The sequence below is a fragment of the Apus apus genome, chromosome 3, assembly GCF_020740795.1.
Source record: "Apus apus isolate bApuApu2 chromosome 3, bApuApu2.pri.cur, whole genome shotgun sequence".
NCBI classification, from domain to species: domain Eukaryota; kingdom Metazoa; phylum Chordata; class Aves; order Apodiformes; family Apodidae; genus Apus; species Apus apus.
The window spans coordinates 65,854,367-65,877,481 of record NC_067284.1 but is presented as its reverse complement, the minus strand read 5'-3'; the positions used below and the strand labels follow the sequence as shown (position 1 = coordinate 65,877,481).

Here is a 23,115-nt window from a genome sequence, read left to right as displayed (position 1 = left end):
TGATGATGACAAAAATCCTCATCACTTTTGTGGGAGTTTGAAACAAAGTTAAGGACCAGGCCTTCCTTGTGACTAAGTGTTATCAGACAGGCCCAATCTACTGAGTCTAGGGGTGACTCTGCTTTCTTCTTGGGTCCCACATACAGTTCCTTTGACCAGCCATTATTGAAACTAATATAAAAAGAAAAAAAATTACCTAGACAAATATTACTAATAACAACATTATGGTACTATCTATTAATCATACTTATATTTTACTTAATGATTTTAAAGCAGGTACTCAACTGCATTTCCAGGGAATTCCCTCTTAGAGATGGACAAAACAAGATACAGAAAGGTGAGAAGTTGCCTAACACTGTTCAGCAGACCAATGACACAGCACAGAACAGAATCAAGGTTCTGGGGAATCCCAATTCAGCGTATCTTGCATTTTTCTTATTTTCCCATGGCTTTGATGAAAACATGCTTTCGAAGTCGGAACACTTACTTCTGAGAACTTGCCTTGAACTTGTAGAAATGAGACCTTTATTATTTTTAAATACATAGTTTTTTTCTACACAGGAAATTTATTTTAAGTCTAAATTAAATAATTTCTTATTCCTACATTAAAATGTTTATTTTTCTGTTAAAGTAATTCAAATTTCTTCACATGTAGCTTTCCCAAAAAGAGAGCCTATGGCAAAAACAGCTTTAGCCAACACAAAGGGTGATGTGTGATGTGTGTAGCTGTGAATAGCCCAATGTTTCCATGTATTTTTTTAAGGATTTTAAATAAAGAGGAGGACAATAACAGGGGAAAATACTTTGATAGAACAGTAATATTCTACAAAATGCTAAAAGGAGTGCTAGTTTTCATTAAATGAAAGAATAACACATAAACATATTCATGGCAAAAGAAAATATTACAAATTTGTAACTGCCGTGAAACATCCATCAATGGAGATGTCAGTTCTGAAAAAGTTTCTCCTTTAATATCACTGCTTGATTCACAAATTGCTTAAATCATCTCGGTAATTTTATAAATGGTATTAGGTTGGTTATTTTAATGGGAAGAGTAGGTAAAATAACAAAATCAAATCTGTTCCAAATACAGCACATCTGTCATGCATTGTGGGTCAAAACCTTGGGTACAAGGGAATAGACTCAGCAAGTCTGAAGCTCTGCAAATTTATAGTAGCTAATGGTATTATTCCCCAACCTAGCCTATGATTTCAGGGGGTCTAAGGTCCTGATACTCTGATACACAAGATGAAGGGGAATAACCATAACCTGCTGCACCCAAGGAAAACCACACTGACATCGAAGGGTTCAGAAAGCACAGCAGTCCACGTGGGTTTTTTTTCAATATATATGGGGGTTTGTACACTACAGCATTTGAGAGATGTAAGTACTGACTGTTAATGCAAAACATTTCTATTTCTACACTAAAAAGTTCCTTAACATTTGTAAATGAAAACTGTAAGGAAAAAAAAAACAAACACAAAAAAAAACCCACAAACAAACAAACAAACAACAAAACTCTTCTTCCTTTGAAAACTTACTCTGCATTTGTTTATCTATTTGGATTCTGGATGCACTGGAAATTAACAAATAGCTGAGTATATCACTTGGGTATGGTGGTGAGGACTAAATTCATCCCATGCTGAGACAAATCAGAATTTATAGAGGAAAAACCTACACAGCTTAAATCATTTCTAGTCTGTCTTGGATTTTAATGTGTGATTTTACAAATAAATAAGTAAACCTTTGGCTTTTCACAGTTCCTTGTTCTTCACATATTACGTGTAATTCAAACCTATTTATGCCACAGGGATTACATGTCAGAGATGTGCCTCTGGATATAAGCAGCAAAGGTCAGGAAGTAATGGCTTTCATTTTTAAAATGTTTACATGACTTCAGCAAGTTTGTGGGATGAGCTTTTCACAAAATCCTGAGATGGTTGTACTCTTTTTATCTTTTGCCTTCTATTTTGGTGGGAGTCACTGGGGAAAAAAAAGAAGGAAATCCAGCATATTCCAGAAAAAACTGTCTAAAGTAACAAATATGTACCAACCCAATTCTTACATTCAGAACACGGATGTTGCTACTTCCAATTATAAAGCAATCATATCAATATGATGCAATTATTACACGCTGAACCTGTGGCCATCTCTTCTGTAAGAAGTCATTGAGAGACTTGTCCGAGAAAAGCTTTACATGAACAGTTCAGCATTAATTACTCAATATTGCACACTGCAAATTTCAGCTGTACTTTAATGACAGATTTGCTTCAATTATTTCAGCAGTATGAAATCTGGATCAAATATTTATCTCTTCTAGATCTAAAAGTTCTGCTTAAGTCGACTGTCCTTGGGTAAGCTATGAAAAATAGACTGGCCTGAAGAAAGCACTGGATTCCACCATTTAACTAAATTAACACATATTTGATCTGGGTAAGTTCTGTGGATCCCTAGTTTCAGCACAAGTTTGGGCTGCTTGTCAAACTGCATATCCACCCTGATCAGTTAACGAGAGTGCCTTAAATGATAATTTTACCAGATTGCGGTTTACATTTTATATCATGATAGGACTACGGTCTGGAATAAAAATCCACTTGCATTTCAGTAAGCATCTGCCTAGAATACACAACAAATCTGCTCCACTCCTTCACTGGTTCTTTACACAGTAGAGTCTGATAGCAGCTGCATCTTTATGCTACCACTGCTTCACGGAATGAATAGCCTGGAGTTCTAAAAAATAAATTATGAGCAACTAAAATAACAACATATATTCAAAACTTTAACTGCACATAGCTGAAAACTTAATAAACTGAGAGTGTTTGTGGAGATCAGCAAGAACTCCTAAAGGAGGCCACTCTCATCTACCCCTAGATGGCTCCATCAAACATATGGGCAAATCCAAAACAGGACATCAAGTGAAACATCTGTCATATGACAACAAATAATTATAGACAAATGATGATGCGGGATTGCTTGACTGTACATTATAAGAGCATGATTATCCTACTGGTTGTATTAAATATGAGAGCCTAAGATTTATGTTATGGGTGATAAGGCCAAGAATGCTGTAAAAGCAAAAAAATATGTCAACAGTATGCAGTACATCACTACTAGAATAATTATTTATATAAAAAAGTTCCCATACTTAGACTTCCAACATGTATGAATAAAATTCATATATTCAAAGATGACATAATAATAACCTGTCAGCTTGTGGTGATGGACATGTTTTTAATCCAAATGACCAGTCTCCAGTCTACCTGCCACAAAGGGACACAAAAAATTGAATTTTCCTTTCATAATTCTTTAAGTTGAAAGGGAAAAACACAGAAGCATGATAAGTGACTCATTCCAGTGGACAGATAGACAGGCAGTAGTAAAATGTATGAATACAAGGCACTGTTCCTTTGCTAATGCTATTTTCACTTGTTACACACTGCAACTCAAGAGACAGGTAAGGTATTCCTTCCTTTGACTTTTCAAGTATACTCCTATATAATTTAAGTCATACTGCATACAATAAGGGATTGCTATAAAGACTAAGTAGTGTGTTACAATATTTAGCTGTCATCTGAAAGCATCTGCACAAACTAGCACAAAAGCACTACTTCATGTGCCCCTTAGTGACTCAAAGTACTTGCTCACAAAGGTCTACTATTAAATTATCTGCTACTGAGAAGGAGTATCCGACCTGTTTATTTTGATTTCTAAACATTCCTTCAAGCAAGGAACCCTGGCAGAAATTTAATAAATCAATCAGTCTCTTCTGATGCAGAAGAAAAGCTACACAGCCCATTCCTGTCCCCTCCACCCATCACACATCCAAACCCACAATATATTTGCCACAATCTTCCCCACCTTGCTTTCTTCCAAGGGTAAAAATGATCAAAAAAATTAACTAAGTTAATTTTAAGTGAAACATAGGCAGACTGCACAGCTAGTTCATTTTAAAAGATCTTCATTTTCCCATCTGTGTTATGGCAATTTTATTACACATTCGGCAAATTTACAGTAACAAGATGTTCCCTTGACAAATTAATCACTTTCCAAGCATTTTATCATATAAATAAAATATCACCTCAAGAGAGAAAATCAGCTAAATCAGTTGATTTAACCCATCTTTCGGGGAACTCGTCTGAAACAGATTGAGCGCATCTTTTCTGAAAACGGACTGCACACATCCTCCTGGACTCCCAGCTCATATGGTTAGGTTTTTCCAAAGGAAAATGTTTAAGACGAGATGATAGGATGCAAGAACTACACTGCTACAATGACAGACTTCTGTTAGGAACAGAAGCCCATTTAAAAGTTGGTGCAGTCTTTAAGTGAGTAACTACATGTCCCCTTAGATCACTGATAACTATTTCTGCAATATTTCTCTGGTGTTTTGCAACAATCTCAAGAGTCAAATAAATGTATTTTTTTAATAATCTGCTCCAATGTTTTAAGAATTTCACAATAAAATAACAGACAAAACTTCAGCAGTTTTTGCAGCTCTTTGGTTTTTTGCAAGTCTTTGGGTTTTTGCTTTGCTTTTTAAAATTTCCCAGTGCTCTCTACTCATTTTGGAAAGTAAACTCTGTTTTTTATAAAAAATAAGAGAATAGCAACGTTTGTGATGCAGTATGTGAATAGCAGGCAAGTGGGTTCAACTCAAGTTTTCCCAAACTAATCCTTAAAACAACTCACTGCCTTTTTGCAGAGATTCTGTCACTGAAGCAATTTAACCTCTGTGCCATTTAACCTTCCTCCCCCTATCCTCCCCCCAACCCTTTCCATTCAAGGACTGTCAACAACAGCTATAAACAAGGACTAGCTCTGTTTATGTTACTAGAACCTAAAGCTGTTAAAGGAAAAAAAATGCAGCCGGATTTGTCTTTTTTTTTTTTACTTTCAGTTGGTAGTATCAACACAGGCATTTTGCATTTATTCTAACACTTGAAGTATTGACAGCAAATCACCCTTTTGCCAGAAGAATCACCCTGCCACACAACACAAATATAAAATTCTTGCAACATGACAATACTCTTCAATTAGATATTTACAATATTCTCAACAACGAAGTTGTGGGTGTCAAGGAAAAGATATTTCACAAATAGAGAGCCTTTGCATTCCCTTTAATCCCTCAGCGAAATACTAACTTACCTCCCCAAATACTAACACATGAAAAATGCATATAACACCACTATTCACTAATCTACAAGCAGGAAAACTGCATGCTTTATGGAATGCTATCAAATAGCAACATAAATGCTAACATTTGCTACTTAGACCATTTAATTAACAATGCTGTAAATAGCCGTATTAACACTACAAGGCTTCAGTTTTAAAAGCTGCGAACTCTGCACAATCCTGAATGGCTCAAGCATAGTGAAGAATGTTTAGATGAACAATTATGAATTCACATACAAATACAGAATTCCATATCCTGCATGTCTATTTGACCTGCTAAAACACCCCTAGTTTAGTACTTTCTAAAAAAAAAGACTCTCAGAGGTCATGATACACAAGAATTCCTACCAGAGTAACTTCAAATCTTTAAATGGATGCTGAAAACTTACAAACAAAAAAAAAAGCAACAAATAAAACCAAAACGCAAGACAATTAATCATAGTACTGCTCAATCTTACTCTTTCCTATATTGGGAAAATCTAAATATTTGTTATGCAAGACACAAGTGAACCAGGCCAACTGCAAAGGGTATATTATCCATTGACCCCTTTGTCAGAATACTTAACCAGGGAATGTACTACATGAAGTGACTTACACATGCGAGTTTTGCAGGATCAAGTCCCAAAACCTAAGTGTTTCATTTAAGGAGCAGCTTCTTCAGCTTTCACTTGAAAAAAGGGCATTCTAAACATGAAGTATGTGTCATGGGATGCTTGCTGCTTTCTTTGAAATGTAAACAATGGAAATAAGTATTTTTTCCTGTCCTAATTAATATATATTTTAAAAAGACTGGGAGCAGCTGGAACCTTAAGTCAAAGGAAGATATTCTGTTTCTTAACCAATACATACAAATCAATCATTTTTAATCTAAACTTAAATGAAAGCAGTGCTTTCCTTCAGCATAAAGTGTAAAGCCCAAACATCATGATAATAAGGATGGGGTAGATACTACTTTCTTCTCACATCTTTAAAACTGAGCAAAATTCAGTGTGTTTGACTGACATCAGAATACAATTTTGAGTTCAGCATCCTGCTAGATACTGAAGAATCAGGTGCCAATGCAGCCACTGTGGAAGCAGATAAATTCTATTCCATGCAGGAAACGCATAATCACTTTAAAGATTCAGTTCACCTGTCTATAGAATCTGGCCAGCAATTTGAAACACCTCCTCAATATTCAAACCAAAGCACAACAAAGAAAGCTATTCACAAAATTAAGGAACAATCTTGCAGATCTTACATGAGGAAGAAAGCTCCAGGATGAGATGCAACCTCAGAGAATGGTAGGTGTTCCTTACTGAACCTAAATTCCTACTAACATCCATTTATTCTGACAATATTTAACTGGGGCAAAGTGTCTTCATTTTGTACTTTTTTCACAGCCTGCTGGTGGACTTCAAAATTTCTAGACATGGCATTTAGATGCTCTGGCCTATATGTTTGACATACACAGAATTCCTTCAATTGGCTTTTAAATTAAAAACTAAACTGTCCTTCTGAGAGTCATGTCCTTGCAGTTCTGAAGTAGCTACTAATTCTTTTATATACCATAAAGTATTTTCATCCGTTTTTCCCCCTACAGTTGTTCCCTGATTCACCACAGAACACATAATGTAGTCCTAAAATCATTTAACAGTGGAATCAATCTACAGGAGAAAAAAGAACTCAAAGACCTAGAAAGTCAAGAACATAGAGCTTGAGTTACTTTCAAAGGTTAAATTAATCTTAATTTAAAGGAGCGATCACATAACTTCAGGGATCACATTTTAGATGAAGATGAATATCCACACTGACTCAGATACTTTAAAATAGTCTCTATTATCTCAAATTCTGCAAACAAAACCTCTTTAATCTGAGGAAGATACAGGACACAGAACCTTTTAATTTGAAAAATGACAAAGTGGATTATTGGTTTGTTATACGTGCCAGTAGGGTGATCCATTACCATGGAAGTTCCACTGTAAGTACACTATGTTGCCTTAATAGTAGCTAGAGCCTTATTGGCTTAAAAAAAAAAACGTAAAAAGGGTTTTGCATGTGAATTGAACTTAATAGGTTTGACATGGACTAACCTTAAAGAATTCAATCCACTCAAATCCCTTTGAAGGCTGCAGCTGAATTTCATGCAAATCTTAGAGAAGTAGCCAGGCTGTTGGGATTTCAAGATGCTGTGTCCCTTTCTTCTGCAGATCTAAAACCAGGCAAAACAATGACACAAAACCCTCCCACAATTTCAAGGATTCCTCTGAAGATGATCCTGCATTTTATTCTTTGGCCCAGGACAGTTTGACATTTAAAATTTGAAAGCAAGAAGAATCTTACATCAAGAAACATCAAAATGTGAAGCAAATCTTTACACATTTTTTTTTTAAAAAAAGTCTGATATGACACCACTATTATTAAAATGTTTAGAATAGAATTATGCAAATGAATTTCCTATGCTCAAATCTAGCACTAACAATTTTTATCTCTTCTAAAACATAATTCAGTTTGAGCAATAAAAATACCATCATAGTCTTAACCTTCTGGTGGTCATTTTGAAATTCAAGCAAGCAACCTCAAAATGAAGCTATTTATTTTTTCCTGGCCACTGTAACAATACAAAATTCTGTTTGCTCACCCCCATTAAAAATAGTTAAAAAGATGTAACTGTTCTATGTACATTTTTGTAGGCAAAAAAAACAGATATATTTGTCTGTGTAACAATATATACACTGACAGGAGGAAAATTATTTGTTTGAGGACTGGATTTAATCTCCACCTGATAAACATGAGAGGAAAAGGAAAAAAAAAATATATTTGTCAACTGCTTTTCCTCTTAGAATAAAGCACAGATGACTACAAATGTAACTAACTATAACCAAATCAAAATCACAGTGTGTATAAAGCACCGACTATGCAAAGTAGTTATAAATTCTTGGTTAACAAAGGGCACAGGAAGCCCTTAAAGGAAATACTTTATTTCTGCTAAATTAATACCTAAAAGCATTACATTTCATCAGTTTCACTTAGGTTTAAAGTCCCCAAAGATTCTCCTCCTGAAACCGGCTGTATTTTATGTGCAAACCAGGCTGAGAGCTATCTAAATCTAGATAAAACTCATTGGCTTGTAATCTTCACAATGATCTATACATCTAAATCTATATGCAAATCAAATGCTCTCATGCATTAACACATTCCAAAGCATCTAGGAGTAAGAGAGTGCTTTCTCCCTCTCACACCCCCCCTTCCTTTGCTCCTCTCCCCCTCTTTATTTACACTAGCTACCTAAATAATTCACACTGCCTTCTTTTCAGCCTGAATGTTCTTCGGCTGAAGCCTGCAATGAGCTATTGCAGTAAGCAGATGGACACATGAATGCAGCAGGTGGGACAGATGGCAGACCGCCCTGTCTGACGCTGGCTGCCTCAGCCTGGACTGCCTTTTCCTTCCAGGTACATTATCATCAGTGTAGCAGAAAGCAGTACACAGAGGGAAAAAACCTTTTACATACAATACTATATGAATTAGTTAAATAAATGTCCAGATGCTTATTTGTTTTTTAAACCAAAATGCAATTTACTGAGAGCGTGTAAGTAGCATTTCCCCTCTTCCCTTAAACGGGAGGAGTCCTTCCCTACTCCAGTAAGCCCCCAAGTGCTGCACACAAAATAAAATATGCCTGAAATCTTATAAAGATCTTAAACTCATGACTTCACTAAAATTTTTACTCTGCTTCAGTTTCCATATACCTCTACCCTTTCACAGGTAACTGTTATAATTTTTTAAAATATAAATCTATGTATCTTCTGGTACATGATGACAGTTTTTAGATGAAGTCTTAACAGCTATTATACATAGAGTGAAAAGCCTCAGTTTCCATCTGTATATGTTCCTCAACAGAATTTCTTCTGCTTCCCATTTTAGAAGATATATAAAACTAGTAGTTTATTACAAAATATTTTATATTTCTAGACAAGACACAAACAAAAGCAGAGGCAGTAAGTCTTTCTTTGCAAAAATCAGCATTTTCATGTGTTGCTTTCCTCTTTGGAACACTGGGCCAAACATTAGTGAATGTGAAAGAAGAAACATCTGTAATATGTGTTTTAACCATAAACACATGGAACTGAGAAAAACATAAATTTGGGGACAAATCTGGCAGAGTTTGATGAGCCTCAGTATCACTGCACCATAGAAGTTACTATTTTCATACAACATGTACTGCTGTCCCAATAAGCAGAAGTGATTAACTTCATATTCTTCAAATCAGCAGGCAACTGATTCAGTGTATTAATTAAAATTGCTGTTTCAAGGACAACTTTTAAAAATCATACTGTAAAAGGTATTAAATGTAAGCAGTCAGCTAGGTGCTCTATGCAATCCTGTACTACCCAGATTTGTCTCCCCAAACTCTTCTCCCACCCCTCCCTGCTATGTCAATGACAGCACCCTGTATTGCTCCCCGGTCTGCCTCACTCCCTTTCATGGTGCTTCTCCCTCTTCTTCCTTTTCATTAAATGCATCTGCATCTTAAATGCAGATTTCCATTGATCTACAATAAAACAACCCATACTTCCTTGTTAGCTTGAACATAATACTTTCATTTTAAATTAAAAATACAAAACCACACACAAATTTTACGCAACTACATACACACAGATACAGAATATGGTTGCACTTGCCATATTAAAAAGTATGTTGTGCTCTTTTTTGCAGCTTTCATTAATTGTTTATATTTGTAGTCATCAAAGACCGTGAACAGGAACTACCCATATATTTACACACTGTACACCACAGTAGCATGACAGGGGCCTCCATATACTACCTTAACAGAAATATTAAATTATAATGGGTAAATCATATGGAATTGATTTGCAATTACACTCAACTACTGAGCCTTTTTCTTTTTTTTTTTTTTAACAGAATAAGCAACTACACAATGTTGAAGGTAAAAGAAAAAGTCTAAAGTCAAGATATGTCCTATGTTAGATTCTGCTCCCTCTGAGCATACTGGTCTAACTGGAAAAAGGCACTGACTGTAAATAAACCTGTAGGCATAAACAAGGACTGGTCCAAACTGGCACCTAAAAGCCTGAAACAAACAGGAGCTTATCTCTTCAGAGATTTAAACACACTTAGGAGGGACTCTAATAATAATAAACATAATAATTTAGTATCTAGTTTCATCTGGCCCAGGGAGAAGACACAGCAGTATTATCAAAAAGTTTATTCTTGTTTATTTTTGACCTGGCAGAAGCCAGGAATTACAGAAAACCTCAAGGGACAGCCTGCTTTCACAGGATGCCCAGACTGATTTTGAGGCCAAAGAGGTTAAGCACTTTGGATAAACTTTGGATAAGCAGCACAACTGTATGCTTATGTGTCCTAAATAAAAATCCTGACCTTTAAGGTTTTGTATCACTACCTCCCAGAAAAAGAAAAAAAAAAAAAAAGAAAAAAAAAAAAAGGTGAAAGAATTCAGGGATTGTACGTGCCAACTGACAAAATTATGCAATAGATTTTAGCACCAGCAACTTCTAGAAACAGTGACCTATGCACTCCCAGCCTCAGAAGAGCATTTCAAGTTACAGTAACTAATTCACAACATCACATAGAGATAGTAAAAGCAGTGAACTTTAGTCATGTTACAAAGGCTACCAAACAAGTCAGGATTGCACTATGATAAACCAGGCTGTTTTCTCAACAACGATATACGAACAGAACTCTGGACATGCAGGAACACCCTCTTTAAAAATAAACTTCTGAGCCACTGCCAGGTTGTCACAACAGGAACACAAGCACTACTGGAGCAGCAATCATGGAACCAAACTTAGATTCAAAAAGTGTATTGTATTGGTAAGCTCTTTTCACTACTGCTAAAAAGTTACTACAATGAAAAAAATCAAGCTTTCTAAAGCCTTTTGTTTTCATCGGCAAAACTCATGGCTGACACCAGTCATGTATATTGCTAGTGTTGAAACTGTCTGTGTATTTCCAACTATACGTGGTGACAAACAGGGTAAGAAAGAATTAAATAATTTGTATTGTAAGGCCACAAGACTGATACTAAGTTCTTTCTGGTTGGGACATTTTCACAGTTTAGGTATTATTTTTAAATTAACTGTTTTTAATACAATTATTAAATCTACTAATTAAAAAGGTGATGTGACTAATCACTTTATTGTAAAAAATATATTATTTCTTGACTATTTTATGTTCTCAAACAAACCTACTCAATTCTCTTAACTTCAAACTTAAACTTTGAATGCAAACTCCCTACTCGCATAATGCTTGCCATTGCTTGGTGGACACCATGCATAAGCAAGGTCCTCATCATCTGAAGCCTGAGGTATCACCTCAAAAATCAGACCTGTACATCTGAAGAGCTGTATAGGGAGATCGTGACAGCAAACAAAGAGCTGAGCTGCACAAGTGTCTGTAAAGACAGTATTTGGACCCTACAAAAGCAGCTACTGTTCATAAAGGCATTTCAGTAAAAAAATTTGCATGGCTAAATACATATCTATCTTTGCAAAGAATTAGAACTGATGAGAGAACACTGAACAAGTAAAAAAATCCCTTCATTCTTTTCTACAAGGCAAGTAATTTACAAGCCCAGTCCCATGGGAGCATCCCAGGAAAGAAGACATAATTATACTTAAACTGGACTTCATATAAACACCATGAAGTTGATTTTTAAAAGGATCATATTTTCATTTCATTAGAGCTCTACAAACAGAAGATCTGATGGAGTTTTCCTAGGGCTGAGGTTGTAGGACTCCTGAAAATGCTAACCACTTCAGAAAAAAATTATTTGTGTTTTTTGTGCATTGGTTTTGGGTTTGATTTTTTTTTTTTTTTGAGCGGGGAGGGAGGGTGTAATGTTGGCTGTTTATTTTGTTTGGGTTTTTGGGGGGGGTTTGGGTTGGGTTTTTTTAAATCAAACTACATATATCATGCAAAAGCCGCCTGATAGATACTAACCTCTTTTCAAAGTCTCATCCAGGAATAACAGTGTAAGAGGAGAAACAAACCAAAACCCAAGAAAGTAAGCCCTCACATTAAGTAAAATTATACACAATATTTATGAAAAAATGTTACCTTAAACACACCTTTAACTAAAACATGAACATTTCTCTGGTCAGGTACACACTGTTAGAGGCAGGGAAATGGGAGTAACTTATCCTAATATGCAACAACTAGTATATTGTTTCCACTGCAAATTTAACTCCCTTACTTTTAACACAGAGCGTGAGGGCACGTTTTTATGTTGAACTTAACAGTTATAATGATCTTAAAAGCTCCCAAATATGCAAACGCAAAGGAATGGAAAGGAAATGTGTACAGAAGAAATAAGCAGACATTAAATTCTAAATCATAAAGGTGTAATTTCAAAAAGACAGTACTATCTACCTGCTGCTCCTCTATGTCAATGACCAAAAAAATTAAATGCTGAATGCTGACATTACACCCTTCCTTCTCTCTGCTGCAAAAAATGAAGCACTAACTTTGAACACCATGACATTTGCCTCTATGCCTCTGGTTTAACACTAACAGAGGTCTACTCTGATCAGAGGAAAAAGTGTCTTTAAAAATCTGAAATACTTATTAATTCTTGAATTTATTTCTCTGCAGCTGAGCAGAGCCATTTACATAGTTCACTGAACACTGTTTAGTAAACACGACAAGAGTGCTTCTATCTTACTGCCCTTGTAAAACCAAGGCAGGGGTTCTGTTTTTAGTGCACACTCTAGTTCAGCATTAATCCTGTTTTATGTTGTTCACACCTGCTGCTGACTAGCAGCCTGCTGATGGGTTGTGGTTTGTGCTGCTCCGAGACAATCCTCACCAGCTTCAGCAATAAACTGATCACAAAAGTAGAAACAAAATCCCAACTGCTATGTAAAAACTGTACCTGGGTAGAACTGACACATATGCCTCATTTTATTTACTCTACTACTCCCAACTGTTCAAAATTTAAAATTTGGGGTTTAAGTGCACATGCTTCTGTTTAGCCCACATGCTTAGCCTTCTAGTTCTCCAGATAGCAAACCTTAAGAGACAAATGTCATGGACATGACCTTTATACGTATATGCTGTGTACTCACCTTTTCCTTTGTGCCTAAGAAAATAATAGGCTTTGCTCTAATAGAAGTAATGAATGTTGATAAAACATCCTTTTGTGAACCTTTACTGACACAGCTTTTTCATACTTTCCAAGAAACTTCTATTAACATATTTTCACACGAAAATTACATGTTACTATTCTAAAAAACAGTGTGGGCTTTTTAATCATAATGTTAATCTACACATTTAAGCATCAAATAAATATATTTTATTGTAAAAGCCATTAAGTCAGGTCTTCATCTCACTGACCCCACAAGTGAAACACAGGTATGGCTTCCTTTGTACAGAAGAGTGAATGCTTTACCAGAGACAAAAAGGTGAACTGTTATTAAAGGAATAGATCTGGAATTACATAGTGCTCATATCCAGAGAGAATAATAAAATCAAGGAAAAGAAACCAATTATGATAGAAACCCTTTGTTTAGTGAACACATCGATGCAAATCATGCCTTGAGATCAGGGACAGAAATCACATGCCATTTTACTGACTAAGTGATTCAGATGTAGGCACTGTTATCTACAAACACAGTTATCTGCAAAACAAAGTTTTGCACTAAAAAATCCTCTAAAATGGAGGGTGGGACATACTACTTTAACATCTACTTTAAGGTACTTAAAACTAGAATAACATAAGGAAGCACCAGAACATTTGAAGAGCAAACTCTCTATGTCTCCATTATCCTGTCACACCATTTTGACGTATTTCTTTCTACAAAACAGAAAGCAGGAAAACGTATTCTGGCAAGAGCCAAGTTCCTATATCTCTTCAACATTATATGAACCTTTTCCTAAATAAAGTGTTGGTTGAAGGCCAGTCAACGCAATTGTCTATCTATTAAAATTTATTTTGCATTCATAGGGAAAGAGGTGCTGAATAACCATAATCAACCTTTGTGACTTTTTAATTCCTCATAGGAACTCAACGGCCTTTCTGCCTATGCAGGAAGATAAGAAGCATCAAGCAAACATTCATATTCCATGTTACATATTTTCACCCCAAGTTAATCAGCACAAACAAACCAAGATCCATCAATCTTTATGTACATTCAGCATTTCAACCGCTCTTGCTATTCCGGTGCAAAACCAAAGAAAAAAAGGGATCAGTTTCACTTTGTCTTACCATCTCCATCTAAAAGATTTCTACTTCTTCTTTAGACAACACAAGACTGAAGATACTGGCACAATGCCAACACTGCTTTTAAGCTCACACAGAAAATATTATGGGGTAATCTCAGTATTTCCTGGTCATACTCCCTCCAGCAACTCTACACTGGTGGAAACGTCACATCCTGGCAGCGAACCCTTGGACACAGGCTCCATTTCTCAATTGATTTCTTTTAAAATACTACCAAATCATTCATTTTTTAAATCAATTATAGAGACTGATCCAAAATCGACTAAAACGAATGACATTTTTTCCATTTAGTTTTGAATCAGGACACCAGTAAAAGCAAAAGATTTCTTAAGATAGATGCAAGAGCTTAAAACCAGACTGTCCTTCATACCTTGAAAAATCTCTGCTAACTTACCTAACAATGGTATAAAACCCCCCACAATAACTTTTTCAAGCAGCTGCATCTGCAGAATTCCTGTTCCAACATTACCTAATGCACCAGTATCACAAATTTCTTAAAAAAATTAAAGAAGAAAGGGTGGCAGGGGAAGGGAAGCCTTGCCCCTGTCATCCATCAAGTATACACCCAGGCCACCGCTACAAAGAAATATATGCTAAAAAGATACAAAAGACATAAAAAGCTTTCAGAAATAAAAGTGCTTCAAAAGCCAGATTTTTAATATTGCCAGGTGTGTTTTTTGCCAGATTATTATAAAGGTGACTTAAATGCCAGGATGGTGCATTTCAGAAGTGGCAGCAGCTTACATATTGTCTAGTATGAGGGGCTGAAGTGTATTGCTGATTCCATAGCTAGATTATCACAATCTGCTACGGAAAATAAATAAATAAATAAATAAATATAAATTGGCATTCCCTACCAACCTCACTACCTGCTGCCTTCAAGCGCTCTTTTCAAGTATGGCCTCCACAGAAAAAAAAAAAGTTAAGACTACTTTGTTTTTATTATAGTGCTTTCCCCAGGCAGGAATTTTTATTTCAGTTTGAATCTTTAAACCATTACATTTTCAGTGATGCATTTTTATATTTACAGTTGACATCTTCATAGAAGAATGAAACCTTTGAGCAACAGCTCTAAAGCATGAAAGTTGCCTGCAGTAAGTACTTAAATTATTTTACACCCAAATGGAGCTAGTTGTTTTTAAGCTAAAATTTAATAAACCTTAAATCAATGACCTTTCTTTTATTGAAAGCCTGCACTTGGGAAAACTAACTTTCTCAAGAAACATATTTTGGTGAGTAAATGCCAAACAAAGGGCTATTTAAATCTGGGCATTTTCTCAGTTTATAGGTTGTGAACATTAAGTTCCTAAATTCCCAACCGCTGCCTAATATATAGAACAGCAGTGCCTTGGTTTAATCACATAACATTGATTTCAAAGTGTCACCGTGATCTCATTGATAGTAATCAATAATAATCCAAAATCAATCAAATCTGCTCTTGCAGTATCATTCATCAAACTCGCATAGTCCAAAATTAATTGTAGGCGTGTGAAAGAAAAAGAACCTGGAAATACCTTTTTTTAAAGATACCAAAAAAAAAGAAAAAAAAAAAAATCAGTAAACTTTGAGAAGGTAATAGTGCATCAGCGTATGCTTCATGCCTGCTAGGATAAGTTAATGATTAATCATACCTTGCCTTCCCAGCAAAGATTCTGAAATATATTATTTTTCAAACAAAAAACTACACAGCAACTGAAGACAGAGGATCTACCAGTAAATGATAAAGCATTATTTTATGAACAGCCATGTTACATGCTGAATTTCAAATGTGTTGCTAGTATATTACAAAATGCACAAGTATGTTACACTATGAAGAACCGTACATTGTAACTGCACTTCATAGAGCAAGAGAGGATAAAATTACTGAATTTTGGTACCAAAAGCATGAATAGACATAGCCACTTATCAAAAGAGCTGTTATTGTTGCTGAGGACTCCTCTCTCAACATATTCACCTGTAATTTTGTCAAGGTAATAAATCCTTCCATTCATTACAGCACACTCAAAAGCACCCTGCTATTTAATTTAAATGGAAGAAAGGCCCAAAGTGTCTAAAACATTTACTTTTGCTAATGTGAAAGTGCTGGCATTTTACTTCATTCACGATAAGCCTGTGCCAGTGGATGTGATTATTCTTTTCTTATTCAAAGCATATCAGTAGTTCCAAAGCAGTCTCAATCTTATCAGGTGTATGAACAGCACAGTTACTGAAAACAGTTTGTTCTGCTCCTCTTTCTTTCTGCCAGGCTATCAGATAAACTCAACTAACTAACTGTATTTACACACAATCAAACATAAGCTATGTCTTCAATATATTGTAGCCTGTTTCTGGCATGCTACAGGTTTTCTGCCTAACATTAGTTGTAACAAATACACCGGCAGTGAATTAGTTTACAACAAAAAAACAGCCACTCTATAGCACGTAACACAAAAGGGATGTGGGGAGGGGGGAAGAGGGGGGAGAAAAAAGGAGAAAAATTCTGTAAGTATGAATGATTACTTCCATCTCAGTATTTCACAGGTATTTTACCGGGTGCTACTTGGAAAAGAGTGTGGAAGCAATCAGATTCAAATGCATTCAAAGTATACCTGACACAGTACTTAGGAGCAGGAGAAGCGAAATTATTTGCTCTTAAATTTATTTTATTCTCCTGTCCTCTAAGAACTGTCTCTGATTTGAAAGGAATGAGAAAAAGAAAGAAAGGAAAACGGTTACAGTGTCTGAAGGCATCTAAATGCCTTTACTGTTTTTGTCTGGAAAAACTGTGATTTCTCATGATCCAGCCTCCATCTGGTATTAAAAAACTCACAACAAAAACGAACCCCAGCATTCCCCTCCAAATAAGCCTCTCAGCAACTCTCCTTTTCATTCAGTGTCTCGGATACTGAATTTTCAGTGCTAACTTCTGAGGAATAATAAAGATCTACCACTTCAGAAGGGCTGCGGCTTTGAAGATTTTGCTTACTGCACAGCCACAGGAATGTGTGCAGAATCTCCCTTCATTCTTTGCAGAATGACAGCTACGACGTAGTATTTGAAGAGTTAAACATTAACCTAGCCGTGCACTGGGCGCTTTCGGCTCAGCAAAATGAAAAGTTCTGGAACGCCGGAAGAAATCCTGAGTTTCAGCTCTTGATTAATTACAGCCTTCTTTAGAAGCTGAAGCTTCAGTCCCTGTGTGGAGCGCTCCTGCCCACCACCCCCACCCACTGACAGCCTTTTGCTGAATACCTCTGATGGAACAGCAAAGGGCAGGCACGTGCCACCACCTGAGCCCATCTTGGGCTTCTGTCTGGACTCCCAGCACAGAACAAACCATCCTCTAGATTTGTAGGAGAACAATGAGCTGCATTAAGCCAAGTGTGCAGTGCCGGGTAATTCAGCCGATTGTTGTTTCTCCATCTGTGACACCACGGCCTGGTGATTGATGGGACAGGTGTCATACTAATGTCAGCCACAAACAGCGCCTGCTCAGCTCTTTATATGTCACCCAGCACCAACTGGGCCCAGTCACCTCCTGCTAGAGGAACGATGGGATGCCCGTGAGCACTTCACTCAGATTTTGAGAATCCGATTCTCACCCCTTTAAATGTTCACGGGAACAGTTGGTAAAGACATGGAATTTCATGCCACTTCAAAACACCTAATCTGTCCCACTATGTTAACGGCTGCTATGAGAACGTTGCCAGGGAATTCTTGCACTGCTGGAAAAGTGAATATAATTTAGAAGAGGAAATCTTGCATTCACGGAATATTAAACTACCACTGCGAAAAAAAAAATCCACTTTTTTTCTGTAAGAATTTTGCCGTTCTTCAAATATTATTTTGTTAGCAATCTATGTGCATTTGCTTTTGGAAACATATTCTAAATCCATTTGGTTTTAAGATGACACATGAGTTTTAGCTTTTACTTTCACTAGATGTTTTTATTTCTCCTTTAAAAAACAACAAAAAACCCAAACAACAAAACAGAGCAAAATAATTGTGCTAAAGAAATCCTGACAGACTTTCTGAAATTAATTGCTCTGAAAACTATTTTAGCATTAATCCTTGTCAGCCAAGCATATCACACTCCATCTAAGCAAGAAAATACCAACTTAAACAAGGAGACACTGGCATTCATCCTCCAAAAGACAGGAACCAAATTCCTCCAGCCAATACAAAGACAGAACAAAAATAAAGTAAATAAAGAATACACAGAAAATTGTTTGACCCTTTTACTCTGTTGCATATTTAATTTTTTGAGAATTACACAAACTGCCAGTAACCGGCTTTACTAAGAACACAGCCAACAGTACATAAAGGAGTGGGATTTCAAAATTCTGTTAATTATGTTAACTATTGCTATTAGATTTTCCCATCATTTATTTCCTTAAAAACATTTACTATTTTTAAAAGTGTTTCTCCCAAAAAATAGCTCTAGAAACAAACCCAGAAATAGGAGGAAAGGGGAAAAGAAATGCAGTATCACAGATAAGGATGGACAGAATAAAACAAGACACCTCTTTCTATCCCCACCTATCCTGGCACCTTTTTATGGGAAGGAATTTTAGAAATGCTCAGGAACAAGTTAGTACTACATTTTAAGATAGATTTATTTTTTTTTTCATTACACTTACCAGTGTATCTCTACATCTGCAGGACGTTACATTTTTTTATGTCTAGCTGGCTGGGAGGTGGGGGGGGAGGCTGGCTTATTTTTTAATTATATTTTTACCTTAAAAAATATTTTTTTTTTTGCTTTTGTTTGTTTGGGGTCTTTTTCTGAGGCCATTCAAAACAAGCAACAGCAACTCCACATCATCTTCTCATTCTAACTTGCCAAAGCCATCAATCTCTGATCACACCTATTAGAATCTCACTGTAGCCAACACTACAGTTTGCGACAGCTTGACCAGTTGTTTAAGGAAAGAGTGTGTGATGGAGCAAAGCTAAATCGACACATCTGTGATACTTCTGACACTCCTCAGCATGGCTAATATTAATTTGTTTTCTTTGGCTAGGTAAGTGCTGCCAAAACACATTATATATGGTATGTAGTTCCAATCCAAATGATGAAAAGGAGAAGTGTAGGGTTTGTTTTGTTTTTTTTACTTGGAGCAACATGAAAAGATACAGAGGAGTAAAAGACGTCCATCCTAACCTACAAAGTAATACCCTAAAAAAAACCTCAAATCACTTTATCTTAAAGTTTAGTTTCAGAATACAACCCTTTAAAAGAATCTGTCCTCCCACATAAAGACTGCAGCTCAAATCTGCAAAGAGGTTTTACTCAAAGAAAGGGAATAGAATTTTCAATATGTAAAAGGATATATACCTCTGTGCACAGAGGTAACTCATCGTATTTCAGTAGGTTATCTTATAAATAAATGTACACAATTATGTACAGGGATATTATAAATAGCTTGATTAGAATAAGGAAAAGGAACCTCTATTTCATACACCTCGATGTACTAACTTTCTGCAGTATATGGAGGCCTTCTCCACTCTCACGTGCAATGTTCTGTGTTGGTGCTTCAAAACAAAGGAGATTTATATTTATAATAGTATTTTTTGTTTTGCCTTGTTAATTATTTCTATCTAAATCACAAAATTCCATCCAGATTCCATACAAATCGTGATCGACGGCAAGAATTAAGACATTCAGCAGTAAAGAAAAACAGCATATGCTTGTCTTACACTCCATAAAAGTACCTATATAGCTCTAAACTTTCATTAGGATGTTAATAGAGATTTTTCCTAGCAAGTCGAGAAAGCTGAAGAAAAAAAAAAAATTCAGTTTTAAAAGAAATGTGAAGTGATGCTCTGATTAAAAATGCCAGGCTCCTCAAAAGGGGGAGATAAAACAAGATTCCCTTTAATGCAAACCTGCTATATTGAGGAATAGCAAAGATAAAAGCCCTTTTTTGTTTGAAGGAAATACAAATTAATTTAAAAACATTACAAGCGTTATGTAAACAGACCCAAGACATATAAAGCTTCTGTGACGTACCAAATACATAAATTGTTTCACAAGACATACATGTCAAAAGGCAACGTATACCATATCTATGCAAGTTACTTTCCAAAGTGCTACTGAAAAGGCCAGACAGAATCCTTGAAAATTAACAATTATGTAATAGCAGTACATAACTCTGTTTAATTTTTTTTTTTAATGGTTCACAGTATTTGTACTTCTGGACAAACTGTAACAAAAAAAACTTAAGATTTTGGCGAGGACTAATAACCATTAAAATGGAATTAATATTTTACATTTTTGTCTGAGGACATAATGATTCATACTAATGACCCTATGTAGGAGGCTTCCCTCCTAAAAATAATTACATTCTTTAGATGTAAACATAACCAAGGACACATGTGGCTGAAAAAAACCCAGTTATTTCATTGAGAGCCGAAACTTACAGGAACATGAATAAATATTAGTGACGTAAATGACACAGAAGAGGAAATTTCTACTAAAAAAATACAGCATCTTTTAAAAGCAAAACCGTGAGTTGCGAGCACAAATACAGAAAATGCTAGATTACATGGAGAATATGATATAAAATCAAGTTCAAATATTTTATTTACATTCCAGGCCAGCTCTCTTCTCATGGATAAGAAAAATCTAAACACATAAAAGCAGGAGGTTTTTGACAATCAGCTGCACAGAGGGGAGTTATACAGCTCTACATATACTTACTGTATATACATCTGTGTGTGTGTACACAATAAGAGATACACATTGCACAAACCGCGTAAGGAATACGCTGTATACCTGGAAGACACACACACACACAAATACTTGAACTCAACACTTGCTGTGCATACACAGAGGATTTCCACATAAAACACAAATATATAAAACATAGAACAACACATACACATGCTTCTCCAGATGTGACTGCATGCATGTATGATTACCTAACTCAAGCCTAAAAGTAAAAGAGGATACACAAAATGTAAAATAACATGTAATAAGTGAAATGTCAAGCTGCAGCGACTGCTGGTGTCATCCCTGCGCTACCAAACATACATATGAGTATGACTGGAGACAGAGAGGCTAAATATTTCACTGTCAAAGCATGTCGAGAAATGCAATTCATTTCTCTCTCATGTGCTTTAGGACAATGACAATTTAATACAAGGCCAGTGGATGTAAAAGAGATAAAAACTGAACAAACTGGCCTGGCATAATCACAGATTTCCTCTAGAGAGCTTGGTAGCGTGAGGCTCATATGCACTTGTAACAGATCAACATTTTATTGTTCTTCCCTCCATGAATTTGCTAAGAAGAAGAAATGGCAAAGCTTATATTCCAGACAGAGACTACTTTAAGCTTCAATAGGAGCAAGAGTTCCTCTCTTTCTTTTCACCACCTATTCCATGCACTTCATTTATTGTAAGCAAAAAATAATACTTCTTTGAAAGGTTAAAAAAATGTGGTTTTTTTCATTTCTGCTTACACTTCCAAAGGGGTGCAAGCAACCTCCCTGCAGGTCAAAGGTCAGTCCTTTAAAAACATTCTGTAAAATGAATAATCATGTCACTTATAAATAATTAATATTTTATACCATAATTTTTCTATTATATTTTCAGTCTGTAACACAGAAATAGCAGGACAGCATATGGACTGATGCATCGATGAGAATAGGCATACCATACTTTTATAGCTACTCTAAGAGAAGTAGGCTTCAAGTATTGTTAAATATTATCATAGACAAGTTACCTTCTGTATTTGATGAATAGCACCATGTATTTGAAATTAATTGCAAAAGTAGGGTTGGCTAATGAGGCGGCCCTTATCTTTTCTCAGCAGTGCAAGCACAAGTATTTTTCTGCTGGCTCAATATTTTTTAAATGCCCAAAGTGCTATTAACTAAGTTGAAATCTGATTAAAATATGAACACTAAAATATTCACAACAGCTTATGCAGCTGTCAAAAAAAAAAAAAGCAAAAAAAAAAAGCTAAGGAAATTCTTATCTCTTTTCTTATCATTAAGCATGTGTTTTGAAAAATAATAATTAAATAAATTGTTCCCTACAGATCTCCCAGTTGTTTTGCTTCCCATTAACATCTTTGAAAACAGTTTGTTAACACAACAGTTATTCTTTATTATGGAACTATGGGGATGGTGCCCTTCTACCTGCCTTGGTTTAAAACAAATTTGTAGGAAGTGTAAAAGCTTAAGGACTATTCAAAAAAGGACAGTGTGCCTTAGGAAAAAATGGGGGAAAAAATACAGAAGAAATTATCAGCCATTCAAGAGAACTAATGGATATCCACAAGGGCTTTGCTAATAACACGGGTTAATTACCGCTGCAACGCACCAGGCTCAGTAAATAAAAGAGCACAATCATAAACACATTAAAATGAGCAACCATCACTAAAAGAGGGGCAAGCCCCAGTAAATGAAAAGCTGTCAGACAGGCATTTCAGCATAAACCTTTCTGCAGGATTCAAAAACTTGCCAGCAGTCTAAGGAAACCAAAACAGCAGAGATCTACAACCAGAAAGAGAGAAGGAAGAGCAGACCAAGGCCTGCCTGCAGCCCAAGGGGAGAGCACAGGCAGTCTGTTCACTCACCCACACTTGGGGGCTGGCTTCACTACACAGAGCTGCCTGCCACCTTAATCGCTGGCTACATGTACGGAGGCCTGGAGACTTTGGAATTTAATAGTAACTTGGGCTTTATTTCTTAGTAACAACTTTAAATAGC

At 35.9% G+C, this 23,115-nt stretch overlaps 1 protein-coding gene across 33 annotated transcripts in view; it reads right to left on the bottom strand.

Annotated features, from left to right (window-relative positions):
- The window catches only part of ESRRG (estrogen related receptor gamma), a 406,125-nt gene that overhangs the window by 141,542 nt on the left and 241,468 nt on the right, over positions 1 to 23,115 (bottom strand). Inside the window, exon 1 of one of the 33 annotated variants that reach the window (XM_051615722.1) lies at positions 21,099 to 21,117. The exons of 31 other annotated variants lie outside the window; for them this stretch is intronic. In XM_051615722.1, the coding sequence (XP_051471682.1) occupies positions 21,099 to 21,109 (11 nt within the window). In that variant the 5' untranslated portion in view covers positions 21,110 to 21,117. Of the gene's footprint in view, positions 1 to 7,244; positions 7,264 to 21,098; positions 21,118 to 23,115 lie in introns of those variants that run through there. One more of the 33 variants, XM_051615717.1, reaches the window with a different exon arrangement.